The sequence below is a fragment of the Chrysemys picta genome, chromosome 5 (genome assembly GCF_011386835.1).
Source record: "Chrysemys picta bellii isolate R12L10 chromosome 5, ASM1138683v2, whole genome shotgun sequence".
Taxonomy (NCBI): Eukaryota; Metazoa; Chordata; order Testudines; family Emydidae; genus Chrysemys; species Chrysemys picta.
Window position 1 is genome coordinate 123,192,586 of NC_088795.1, and position 14,092 is coordinate 123,206,677.

At 40.2% G+C, this 14,092-nt stretch overlaps 1 protein-coding gene across 6 annotated transcripts in view; it reads right to left on the bottom strand.

Annotated features, from left to right (window-relative positions):
• HTT (huntingtin) overlaps window positions 1–14,092 on the bottom strand; it is a 212,571-nt gene that overhangs the window by 173,656 nt on the left and 24,823 nt on the right. For 5 of the 6 annotated variants that reach the window (XR_010601950.1, XM_005304086.5, XM_065598286.1 and 2 more), the window contains exons 5-10: window positions 13,398–13,477; window positions 10,971–11,109; window positions 10,537–10,678; window positions 1,885–2,063; window positions 1,116–1,320; window positions 91–138 (exon numbers count right to left, since the gene is read on the bottom strand). Coding sequence is in view for 5 of the 6 variants with exons in the window: in XM_005304086.5 (XP_005304143.1) it covers window positions 91–138; window positions 1,116–1,320; window positions 1,885–2,063; window positions 10,537–10,678; window positions 10,971–11,109; window positions 13,398–13,477 (793 nt within the window). In the remaining variant the exon portion in view is untranslated. The remainder of the gene's footprint in view (window positions 1–90; window positions 139–1,115; window positions 1,321–1,884; window positions 2,064–10,536; window positions 10,679–10,970; window positions 11,110–13,397; window positions 13,478–14,092) is intronic. The other variant, XM_065598285.1, reaches the window with a different exon arrangement.

Genomic DNA, 14,092 nt, shown 5'->3' on the forward strand with positions numbered 1-14,092 from the left:
TGAATAGAAATCAAAATTTAGCAAGACAAACCAAGTGAAAAAAATCAGATAAGCATATGATTAAGCAATTATGATTCTGAAGATAGTCACCTTTTAGTTTTCTTGACAGACAAGGGCTGCATGAAGACCCCCCTCTAGCTGCAAATCACAAAGTAACAAATCAGGGAAAAGAACAGAGCTGCTGAAATTAAGAAGGAATTCTAATAGCCTCATAAGGACATTAGATAAAGTTTAGAAATTAAACAGAAAATGTGTTTCCTTTAAGGTTTCAAATCCTTGTCAGGTAGAGTATCTCTAAAACGCTGTACTATGACACTTCTTTGCACTCCAGGAAAAACAAACTCAACTGAAGTTTTTTACTTTTAAAAATATACAATTAATTTGTCATAGCAGTGTCTTTTTTTTTTTTTTTTTTTTTGGCCTGGCTAATGGATTACCATCTATTACCAGCAAACTTGTAAATCAGAGAGATTGGAATGTTCATTCTTCCCTCTAATATAGAAAATGAGTTCACCATAAAATTGAAGTTATTTAAAAAATTCAATCGGGGACTAAGATTTTCATTTCAGGAAGTTAAAGAGTTAAGACAATATTTTATTTACAAGAACTTGCACCTCATAGACAAGAGCATCAAAACCTAAAGAAACAATTATAGACAAGCTTAATAGTTACACTGAGAATTTGTGCTTATTGTTGGTAGTAAACTAGACAATTGGCAATGAGCTGTCATAATTAATGTACTTTTTGATTAGATCAGCTTTTGATTAGATCACCACATCAGCCTGGTCAAAAGATTGGTAAGAAGGGTATTAATTTTCTCTTAAAGTTATCAATTAGAATGATGGTCTTACAACTTTTGGTTAAACAAAAGGAGAAAAGTACAAAACATAAGACTGTACTAAAATATGTATATTAAGAACATTGTCCCAAACGCCAATCTTTATCAATTTTCTCTATATGCATAAAGAATCTGCACACCTGCTTCTGAAAAAGCCTTAAGTTTCCACACACAGGTTTTTAACACTATTTTTTTTATGATTTTGGCCATTTAAGGAATTTAAAGAGCCTGCAATGTGTGTTCATCTCTCAGCTAAAACACCAAAAATATTGCTTACCTATAAGCTCCACTATGCTTCCACTGCGGCTTCTGCTGATAGACTCGTCTTTGGATACACTGACCTGTGTAATGCCTCCTGAAGTGGTCAGGGCATGAAGAAGATCAGGCGGTGGTGTTCTAAAAAGTTGCTGTAATAGTTCTAAAGCTCCAGTCACAACATTGTGGTCCTGGTGCTGAGTGTAATGCAAAGTCAATTCATACACCTATAAATCAAAGAAAGCTTAGTAGTAAATATTTATAACTATCTCCTTTTCTAAATAGGCTCTTGCACCACTCTTGCAGCCAGAGGTTCTAAGCAACTTCCAGTAGTGCATTAAGTGACGTGATTAACATCTGTCACATGCGGTTTGTTTTCTCTCATCCTCTTCCCACAGAGAAAATTGTGTGCAATGTGTTTTGTTTTGGTAGGATTTTTATTTTTAAAAAAGGTACACACTGCTATATTAGAGAAGGCAAGTCAAATAAGTGTGCTTTGCACTTGAAGCAGAAGGTGGCAAGGTTTGTGATGGTCCTTAGCTCCTTAGGACTACTAATTCATAATACTGCCATTGCGCTTTGATTTGTAGGGATATTTATATTTTGCCAGTCACTGGGCAAACATATAATCAAATAATAGAATAATATTGACAAAAAAACTGTAAATGGCTCCCAACTCAGAACTAAAATAGTTAACAAATATGAGAAATACATTATACTGTACATTACAAAGATGTTTGCTGGCTCATAAGCCAACTAGTACTTTGAAAGAGTTGCCATTAAACTCTCACCTGTATAAGCTGATCCGGAGAAGGTGAAATCTCTGTTTCTTTTCGTGTTACACCAAAACTGCCTTTCAGACTGGTATCCTTTACTTGCTGCTGCAGTAATGGTATTAGATACCTTAGTGTGAGCAGTACTCCAAGAATTAAAAGAGTAGGATGTTCATCTTCCACAGGAACCAACAAACCTGCAAAAAAGTTATGACTCTTATCTTACTGGTAGTACAAGTACTATGCATTAACTGAAGACATTATCATCAGTTCTTTTACTTATCCAAAAAAAATAGATAAGGAGGATCAGCTCCCAACAGTCATAACTCCATCACTCTTCTCACTGAAGTAATAGCTATCAAAATGCTACTTTCTTAGAGAGATACAGCAAAGAGCAGGCAGCAACCAGTTCAAAGGGCAATCCCATCTCACTTTCTGTCACCAGATTTAAGACCCAGAGAGGAAAGGGATCTATGACATGGGGATATAACCTGTCCAGACCCTTTTAAGAATCTGACATTGGACCAGAAAATACCAAACAGCCCACAATTGGAGGGTGGAAAGCAAAGATAGTTCCATCAGGATTTACCTGGCAGCTAACTGATTGGCCTTGCTGTTTTCGGTGCAACAAGTAATCCAAAATATGTTGGAGAAGCTAGGATTGGTGAAACACCCTTCTGTTTTGACCATAAGGAGAATTGTTTTCACTTTAACAGTTAAGTATATCTAGTAGGTAGCTTTCTGATATTCCGGAGAATTTTTTGTACGTTTCCTCAAACACTCTGCTTCCAGAGGCGTTAAACATGAAGCATCCAGGCCGGGAGATAGAGAGCAGCCAGGCTGGGATGTAGCAGGTCGCAGTCTTGGGAGATCAGGTCCAGTTCTGGAGGTAGTGCCAAAGAAGCCCTGCCAAGAGACTCAGCAAAGTGGAGAACCACACCAGGGCTATGAGGATCATACAAGCATGATCCTGCTTAAGCAACGCCCTGGGAAGAAGCGGAATGGGAGGGTAGGTATACATCACATTGCCGTTCCAAGACTGGAGGAAAGCATCTATCAGAGATCCCTGATTGTGTGCTACCCTGCAACAACAAACCTATTACATTCTGTTAGGAAGAGTAGCAAATAGGTCTATGTGAGAGACCCCCCAGGTTTGAAAAATTAATCTCACCATATCCAGCTTGAGAGACTGCTTGTGATCTCTGTTGAACAATCTACTTACTGAACTCCCAGGAGGCTCTGAGGTGTATTGCATTGGCAATACAAAACTCTTAGATATATTGCTTCTTCACAGAGGCAATCTGATCTGAACCCTCCTTGCCCATTCACAGAGAATACTACCACAGCATTGTCTGTGAGGACTTGTAGATCCTCTCCCTTCATGTGAAGGAGAAAAGATCAACAAGCCAGATGAATACCCCACAATTCCTTATGTTTATGTCGAGGGTCAAATCTTGTTGAGAACACACAGCTTGAGTTGGTAGGTTTACTAGGTGAGCTCCACAACCTACAGAAGAAGTATCTGTAACCAGAGTCAATATGGGTAAGGGAAGGTGAAGGAAATTCCCATTACATACGTTGGCCACATCCATCCACCACCAGTCCAAGGAGGCTAGTACTTGAATCAGCATGTCCAACGGGTGACGAGGGAGGAGTAAACCAGCTTGAACCAGCCCTGCAACTTTCTGAAACAAAGTCTGGCATGCCGAATCACATACATGGAGGAGACCATGCGTCCCAGCAGTCTGAGGAAATTTCTTACTGTTGTAAGTGGATGGGCTTTCAGATCTATGGAAATGTTTAACATTGTCTGGAATCTGGCTTCAGGCAGAAATGCCCTGGCTATTATACAATTCAGAATCACCCCTATAAATTCTATTCTCTGAGCTGGGGAGAGTACTGATTTGTCCTCACTGATCAACAGACCCAGAATACTGAAAAGAGACAGATCCAGGATAGAATGACTTCTGATTGGAGCTTGGATAGACGTCATATCAGCTAATCGTCCAGGGATGGAAATATCTGCATCCCTGCTTTAATCAGGAATGCAGCTACAGCCACCATGCGTTTTGCAGACAGACAGATACGCTGAAGGATAGGACCAGAAACTGATAATGGGTGTTGCTGACCAGAATTCTTAGGAATCTTCTATGGCTTTGATGAATAGCGACATGAAAATATGCATCCTTCATGTCAAGAGCAGTGTACCAGTTGCCTGGATCCTCGGAGGGGATGACAGAGGCCAGACTGATGATATGAAACCTTATTTTCTTTATATATTTATTCAAATGTTGCAAGTCTAGGAAGGGTCTGAGACCTCATTTTTTCTTTGGAATCAGATAGCAACATGAACAGAAACCCTTCACTCGGTGGAGAGGGTGAACCTCTTCTATAGTTCCCAAATGGAGAAGAGACTGCACTTCTTGGAGAAGGACATCCTCATGAGAGTGGTCCCTGAAGACGGATGGGAAAGGGGATTAAAAGAGGGGGACAGAAACTGCAGTGTGTGTCCTGTTCCCCAGTACTTCAGACCCATTGGACTGTAGTAAGATGGGACCAAGCATACAGGAAGTGAGATAACCTATTGGGAAAAAATGGGGAGGGAGAAAACTGGTACATTGTGATCTGGTACTCTAGCCTTGACAAGACAGCCAAACAGACATCTATGGATTTCCCAACTGTCTTGAAGAACCTGCCAAAGAAGAAAACTGAGGAGGAAGTGGTCTTCTCCTGTGCTTTTTCCTCTGTTTTCTAGATTGGTCAGGCTGCCTCAATGGGAAAGGAAGGGATCTCTGCTGGCAGAATTGTTTTCTTTTAGGAAAAAGCATGAAAATTTCCAATGACTTCAACATGGCCCTCAAATCTTTGAGACTGTGGAGTGTCTCATTAGTCTTCTGCAAGAAGAGCATAAGGACCCTCAAAAGGGAGATCCTAGTTCACCTGCAGGGACTCCTGTGGTAGACCCAAGGACTGAAGCCACCAACATTTGTGCATAGATACTGCAGATCCCAGGGCTCTGGCCACCAAATCTGCCCCACCTAAGGATGCTTGCAGAGAGGTGTGAGCCAACAGCTTGCCCTTGTCGAGCACTGTATGGCAACCTCTGGCAACTTGTCTGAGATGTTTAGCTTACTGTCCCAGAGGAAGAGGTCGTATCTGGCCAATAAGGTTTGTTGGTTAACTATACAAAATTGTAGACCAGATGTGGAATAAATTTTTCTACCAAAAAGCCTAATTTCTTTGTATTCTTGTCCTTTGGGGTAGAAAAGGGTTGACCCTGATGGCACTCTCATTTGCTGCCATGACAACTAAGGAATCTGGTGAAGGATAGTTATAAAAACATTCATAGCCTTGAGAAGGGTCATCTTCTCCTGGTTCTCTTGGCTGTTGGAGGCAGAGGGTGACAGTTGCCACAAGGATTTTGCAGATTTAGTCTGGCCTTGCTGATAGGTAGAAGGCTCTGCCGAACTCAGAATGTCTACCACCCTGTGAGAATTATCTTGGACCACCTCAACAGGAATATCAAGAGGTATCTAAAAAGATCTTGGTAAGTCCTGCAGTCATTTTGGACAGGTAAGGAATCCCAAAGAACAATAGTCTCACTTGGTGATGAGGAGTGCAAAGGAGACTGAGGCTGATCCTCCTGTAGTGCAGCGGGTGGAGGTTCCAATACCTGCAGGCCTGAGGGTCTTCCGTGGTACCAACAATAACCTCCTGGACCTCCTCATGTGCTCTCATGTCCTCTGCTAGCAGATCTGGTGATGAACCTGGGAGGATCCGGAAGTGGGATGCATGCCCCACGGGTTCCAGGAGCCATGACAGCAGCAAGAGTCTGTCTCTGAACATTTGGTGGATAATAACTGAACTCCCTTGATGAAGGAGCATAAGAGCCTATCTCACACTCCAAGGAGGACCCCAAAGTGCTCTATCATGGTGGTGTTATGCCAGATGGTGCTGAGGTTCAAGAGCTTCTCTCCAAAGATATACCACTACAAGGGATGATATTCTAGGTTTATCCCTAGAGTGCACAGGTCAAGCAAGTGCTGGATGCTCTGATGATCTAGCCCTGCCCCATACCAGGAGCTCATCACAATTCTGAGTTAAGTCCATAGCCATGGCCTAAGGATGCACACTGGTATCGGCCGGCTTCACTCTGATACCATCAGTGAGTCCAGTACCAAGAGTATGTCTTGTGGCACAGGCCTCCAGAGTCATTGTTGCCGAGATTTTCCTGGTGCTTCTGTTGCTGAATGAAGTAGTCAGTATCCTAGCAGACATCAGTCTCAACAGCCCGGAACTGATGACCCCAATTAGAAAAGCTCAGTACTGCGGAGGGACTCTTCCTGGAGCAGACCCTCCTCAATGCTTACTGGTGGACAGTACCAGGAACCTCAAAAGTCTCTGCTCAAAGTACTCCTTCTAAAGTAACTACACAATGTCATGTGGGGGCAGCCACAGAATGCCTTCTAAGTTTTAGAAGAGTGTGCAAACTCCACCCATCTAAAATTGTGGAAACATTTTATTAACTCAAGACTTAGTTCTTCAAGTACAAAAAGGTAAAGAAGCGACTTTAAAGCAGGGATGGCCAGCAGGATCTTCAAGGTTGGCTTTTAAAGAAGGAAAAATGGACATGAAGGATACTCCTGAAAATGTAGGTATTCACTAAAGAGAAGCAATTAGAAAGTCAAACAGAATGTTGGTGTGGAGGGGTACAGCTTGCTCAGGAAGGATAGACAGTGGAAAAAGGGAGGAGGTGTTGCCTTATATATTAAAAATGTACACACTTGGACTGAGGTGGAGATGGACATAGGAGACGGAAGTGTTGAGAGTCTCTGGGTTAGGCTAAAAGGGGTAAAAAACAAGGGTGATGTCATGCTAGGAGTCTACTACAGGCCACCTAACCAGGTGGAAGAGGCTTTTTTTAAACAACTAACAAAATCATCCAAAGCCCAAGATTTGGTAGTGATGGGGGACTTCAACTATCCAAATATATGTTGGGAAAATAACACAGCGGGGCACGGACTATCCAACAAATTCTTGGTCTGCACTGCAGACAACTTTTTATTTCAGAAGGTTGAAAAACTACTGGGGGGAAGCTGTTCTAGCCTTGATTTTAACAAATAGGGAGGAACTCGTTGAGAATTTGAAAGTAGAAGGCAGCTTGGGTGAAAGTGATTATGAAATCATAGAGTTTGAATTCTAAGGAAGGGTAGAAGGGAGAACAGCAAAACAGAGACAATGGATTTCAGGAAGGCGGATTTTGGTAAGCTCAGAGAGCTGATAGGTAAGGTCCCATGGGAATCAAGACTGAGGGGAAAAACAACTGAGGAGAGTTGGCAGTTTTTCAAAGGGACACTATTAAAGGCCCAAAAGCAAGCTATTCCACTGGTTAGGAAAGAGAGAAAATGTGGCAAAAGACCACCTTGGCTTAACCACGAGAGCTTGCATGATCTAAAAAATAAAAAGGAGTCATATAAAAAATGGAAACTAGGACAGATTACAAAGGATGAATATAGGCAAACACAGGAATGCAGGGGCAAGATTAGAAAGGCAAAGGCACAAAATGAGCTTAAACTAGCTACGGGAATAAAGGGAAACAAGACGACTTTTTAATCAATACATTAGAAGCAAGATGAAGACCAAAGACAGGGTAGGCCCACTGCTCAGTGAAGAGCGGGAAACAGTAACAGGAAACTTGGAAATGGCAGAGATGCTTAATGACTTCTTTGTTTCGGTCTTCACCGAGAAGTCTGAAGGAATGCCTAACATAGCTAATGGGAAGGGGGTAGGTTTAGCAGATAAAATAAAAAAAGAACAAGTTAAAAATCACTTAGAAAAGTTAGATGCCTGCAAGTCACCAGGGCCTGATGAAATGCATCCTAGAATTCTCAAGGAGCTAATGGAGGAGGTATTGGAGCCTCTAGCTATTATCTTTGGAAAAGCATGAGAGACTGGAGAGATTCCAGAAGACTGGAAAAGGGCAAATATAGTGCCCATCTATAAAAAGGGAAATAAAAACAACCCAGGAAACTACAGACCAGTTAGTTTAACTTCTGTGCCAGGGAAGATAATGGAGCAAGTAATTAAGGAAATCATCTGCAAACACTTGGAAGGTGGTAAGGTGATAGGGAATAGCCAGCATGGATTTGTAAATAACAAATCTTGTCAAACCAATCTGATAGCTTTCTTTGGTAGGATAACGAGTCTTGTGGATAAGGGAGAAGCTGTGGATGTGGTATACCTAGACTTTAGTAAGGTATTTGACACGGTCTCGCATGATATTCTTATCGATAAACTAGGCAAATACAATTTAGATGGGGCTACTATAAGGTGGGTGCATTACTGGCTGGATAACCGTACTCAGAGAGTTGTTATTAATGGTTCCCAATCCTGCTGGAAAGGCATAACAAGTGGGGTTCCGCAGGGGTCTGTTTTGGGACTGGCTCTGTTCAATATCTTCATTAACGACTTAGATATTGGCATAGAAAGTACGCTTATTAAGTTTGCAGATGATACCAAACTGGGAGGGATTGCAACTGCTTTGGAGGACAGGGTCATAATTCAAAATGATCTGGACAAATTGGAGAAATGGTCTGAGGTAAACAGGATGAAGTTTAACCAAGACAAATGCAAAGTGCTCCACTTAGGAAGGAACAATCAGTTTCACACATACAGAGTGGGAAGAGACTGTCTAGGAAGGAGTACGGCAGAAAGGGATCTAGTGGACCACAAGCTAAATATGAGTCAACAGTGTGATGCAGTTGCAAAAAAAGCAAACGTGATTCTGGGACGTATTAACAGATGTGATGTGAACAAGACACGAGAAGTCATTCTTCCGCTCTACTCTGCTCTGGTTAGGCCTCAGCTGGAGTATTGTGTCCAGTTCTGGGCACCGCATTTCAAGAAAGATGTGGAGAAATTGGAGAGGGTCCAGAGAAGAACAACAAGACTGATTAAAGGTCTTGAGAACATGACCTATGAAGGAAGGCTGAAAGAATTGGGTTTGTTTAGTTTGGAAAAGAGAAGACTGAGAGGAGACATGATAGCAGTTTTCAGATATCTAAAAGGGTGTCATAAGGAGGAGGGAGAAAACTTGTTCACCTTAGCCTCTAAGGATAGAACAAGAAGCAATGGGCTTAAACTGCAGTAAGGGAGGTTTAGGTTGGACATTAGGAAAAAATTCCTAACTGTCAGGGTGTTTAAACACTGGAATAAATTGCCTAGAGGGGTTGTGGAATCTCCATCTCTGGAGATATTTAAGAGCAGGTTAGATAAATGTCTATCAGGGATGGTCTAGACAGTATTTGGTCCTGCCATGAGGGCAGGGGACTGGACTGGATGACCTCTCGAGGTCCCTTCCAGTCCTAGAATTTATGAATCTAGAATACCCTCCGGGGAAAGACCCAAGACCCCTCACACCAAAGACAAAACCCTGCTGCACACAACCGTGGTTTCACACGTTTTGTAAGCCTTCCTAGATCCCAGAACGACCCCTCCCCCAATGCCCCAACTGTATGCTCCCTTTCTTTGACTATTATCTTTCAACATTAGAGAATAGTCACTTGACGCCTGCCCTGGGCAGTGTCCATCTTGCCAAGCCTAAACACTAAAATAATCATAACATTGATTTGATTTCAGTTTTTTCTAACTCTTTTGATAAAAGTTTAAGAGTTGACAATGAAATAATTGTATTTTTTTTCTTTTAGCATTAATCCACATGCTTATTCCATTAACAGAACTAGAATTAGAAGGACATTTTCACAGTTGACAGACTAATGAAACTGTTGATCCTTCAAGCACACTGGGAGTTCTGATGTATTGGATTATTCCAACTTTACTCTTTTCATTATATACATGTTTTAAGTCACAATGCTCTATCATTTTATTTTGTGGACTATGCTTTTTCATTAATCTATACTTCTAGATTATCTATCCATAGTTTTGATATAGCATTTATCTGATTTAGGAAGAGGTGATGAGTATCACAGAAATACGGCATTATATGTCTGTAAAAGTCCCCCTGACAAAAGGCAAAAATGTGACATACCTAATTTTTTCATTCTGTTGATTAAATGTGCCACAGTACCATAAAGCAGTGGTTCTCAACCTTTCCAGATTACTGTACCCCTTTCAGGAGTCTGATTTGTCTTGCATACTCCCCAAGTTTCACCTCACTTAAAAATTACTTGCTTACAAAATCAGACAGAGAAATACAAAAAGTGTCAAAGCATACTAGTACTGAAAAATTGCTTACTTTCTCATTTTTACCACATAATTATAAATTAAATTGATTAGAATATAAATATTGTACTTGCATTTCAGTGCATAGTATATAGAGCACAGTATAAACAAGTCATTGTATGAAATTTTAGTTTTTACTGACTTCATTAGTACTTTATAGGTAGCCTGTTGTAAAACTAGGTTACTGTCTACATGAGTTGATGTACCCCCTAGAAGACCTCTGTGTACCCCACAGGTACGCATACCCCTGGTTGAGAACCACTACCATACAGCAAGCATTGGTGAGACCTAACATACATGTTAGAAGTTGGCAAACAAAGCTACCTATCATAGGAATTACTATAATAATTTAATTTTATATTTGCCAATTCTGTTTTTTCCAATATTACTCATGACTTGAGAAAGGAGGAGAAGTTTCCTGAATCTTACCTAAAAGCACATTCAGTAACCAGGAATAAAAATATTGTGTTCTTCGTGAGTGTTGACAGATGCTCACTGCTGATCCAGCTGCTGTTCGACGGATGGTAGGAGAACTGGATTTAAGATTAGCAATGAAAGCCTTCAATAAAACCTAAAAGTTACAAAAAATATAAAAAAATTCATCAAAGTTACTTAAAGACAGGCAGAAGTCAGTAAGCAAGTAAACAAGAAAATTCTTCCCCTCCATCCACCCAAAAAGTTATTTTGATTTAAAATTTACTATCAACAATCCAAGGGGTAGAGGAGAATATAAATAATACACGTTTTAAATAATTCAAATCTGGTAGCTCTTACACTGCCGTTTGTAACATCTGATTAATGGTTGATTAACTGTGTTCTCATGTGCAATATAAATGTTTCTTAATAGTTTAAAACAGCTGTACCTTGATTTCATTGTCATTTGCAAAGTTGCCAAATGCTGCCATGATTTTTGGTATTGCTGCAGCCAGTGTCTCTTGTACCGATTCTTCAGGTCGCTTACTTATTCGTGTTAGACAGGGCAATAGGTTGACTAAGTATGGCCTAGTTGTAGCATAGGAAGAAGAATTATTTCGGTCAATAATATTTTATTATCTAATCATAAGCATTTGATACATTCTTTCTAATGCAGGCCCCTCCCCCCCAAATCAAAGCTCGGAGTGCTGTACAACAGTATTATATACACATAAAGATATAATATATCAGCAATACAGCATATACACCATTATGGTGATTAGAAGTGGAAGGAGTTAAAAAGAGTACACAACACTGAACTAAAATTTTGGGGCAGGGACCATTGTCTTCATGAGGGTTTGTATAGAGCAAAACAAAAAGTGTTAAAGGTGTTAACATAACTGTCACTGTCCAACATTAAATAGTTTCAAACAAGCTTCAGTTTTTGGTATACAGAAACCTCTGCCTGCTTAGTACCATGGCAAACACTTCATTAATTTTTTTTTTTTTAACATTTCGTTAAAGATACAGAAAAGAAAGAAAAACAGTTAAAGCATTTGAAATGTAAAGTGTTAAATAAGGCTTTCATTTTAACCATAACCTTTGTTCCCTCTTTAGCTATACAGAGTTTTTATAAGGAACAAACCTTTGTTAAGTCTTTCAATAGTATTAAAGATGGTAATAACTGCCCTTTCTGGAATAAAGAGATTAAGTTAGTTGCAATGGGCTGGAGCTGTTATTAAAGTCCAATCCTGTTTTCGTTTGTTTGTTTTTAAGACAAAACAAGAAAATGCACACAAAAGAGAAGAGGAACCCCCCCCCCCCCAGCAAAGATAGAAAAATACTATTGTTTCCATCTCTGGTGTTCACTTTCACTAGCTACCTCACTGCTGGAGAAACAAATGCACAAACACACCAGTTTATTAGCTACTTTGAGACCTGGCAAACTTTTACCAGCATTGGGCTGTTTAGGCATTGCTTGTCTTTTTTGGTCACAGGCTTACAACAGTGTTGTAAAATATGCAGTCTTGGCTGGGTAAGCCAGATTCTTATACAGAAGGCAAAAGAAGAGGGATAGGGAAGAGAAAGAAATAAGGTTGGGAAGAAAAAGACACAAGAAGGGTGACAAAGATCTCTGATGGTGTTTGGGATTTAATCAAAGCCAGTGGAGGTGGCCATGTAATCTGGCCCAGTCTAGTCAGGGCATCTTTTAGGATCAAGACAATGAAGGCCCAACAGTACCATGGTGGATCCCAGGGTCCCAGAAAATGGTGGAGGTGGCAGCCAGAACGATGAAGCTCGCGCCCTCCCCTTCTCTCTACCAGGCAATGTTCGCATGCACCAATCTTCCTCCCAAAGTCGCTTTGTTTAAGGACCCCAAAAGGAAGTGATGGGTGGAATAACCCATCCTTCATTAACATGTCCACCAATTATGCCTAATTTCCACCACACCAATTTTGGCCCATTTCCAGTCCCACATGCTTTTTGTTTGCCAGATATGATCTCACCAGAATCCTTGAATTATATCAGTAAGACTTTTTTGTTTAGATTAAGTCAGTCTGTTTTTCACCTTTACACATTTTTCTAAACAAAATTTTATTTAACAGACTGAGTTGGATTTGTAATCTTTTCCCATCAACATTTGTTATAGAGACTGGACTATTTCATAAGCTTCCATCCACTTTCTCACAGTTAGGCTCACAACTAGGATAGTCCTACTAAGCCCCAATTACTGCTACAAGCCCCAATCATTAATGGGATCTTTGGGTTATACAATAATAAACAGTTAATAGAAATAACTATAGAAAGATGCTCACAAGATAAGAATGGGAAGCAGTATGGTCTAGTAGTTACAGAAAGACAGGAAGTCAGGAGACTCGGGTTTCTAACTCTGCCATGTGTGGCTTAGGTAATCTTGGGCAAGTAATTATTTCATATCTGTGACTTGGATTCCTCATCTGAAAACTGGGGATCATTTTTGTAAAGTTCTTTGAGATCCGATGCACAGCGCTATGCAAGTATGAAGTATTCTGTGTGACTAATTTGTCTAGATTTTTTTTATAGTTAACACATTTAATGCAGTAAAACACAATAAGGCTTGGGGGGGGTGAGGAAGGTCAATAAATTACATCAAAATTCTATTCTCTGGTAAAATTACAGCTAAATTAATACCGCTGAATTATGTGCAACTTGTGGATTTTCAAAGGACCATAAGGGAATCCCAATGAATCCCAGCCAATAGCTTTATTAAATGAACATCTCAGTTTGGATTATGAAGCAGGACTGCCACCAGTGATGATGTATTTACTTTTTCAGTTTTATGTTTGTGTATGGTAGACAAATAACACTTCTGCATACCAAAAATGTGAATCACCTACCTGCACTTCTGAGGTCGAACCAGATGGGCAAGCTCAGCAAACCTCCAAACTGCAGCACGTAGGCTTCGAGAAGCACCATTCTAGATAGATTGAATGTATAATTTGTTACAGATCAGCACTCACAAACATCCTTTAAAACTGGATAAAATGATTTTGACTGTATATGAATTTTAACTACAAAAGAGATTCAATTCCCTAACATCTCATGCTTGTAAATCCTAATATGGCTTCCAGACAGGAAGTGAAATTAAAAACAAAGGACAGCCTAAACTCTCTCCTAGCTGAAAAGGAACATAAAAATGTGTTCAAAAAGCTCAATTTTTTAGTCTCTTCCTGGAGTTTTATCAAGTGGTCAAAAATAGGGACCAGAGAAGGTAGTCATATGCAAGAGAAAGTGAATGGCTCTGCTGAGATCAACTTCAGTGATAAGAAAGCATCCAGCCAAAGGTAACAGCAGATTGTTCTTGCTCCCGCTCCTGCATCTCACAGCACAACAGCAGAATGATAAAATGCCAACATCTAATAGCTCCCGGTCAAGAGTCATAAATTCAGGCTTCACTCCACAGCCCAAGATGGCCGGGCCATTTCAGTTTAAGATTTAAGCCTGCAATGTACATGTTGCTGGAGGGAGAGGTGTTTGCTTTTTTAAAAAAAATAAAAATCTTAACTAGAAGTATAGTCCTCATCCATAAGAG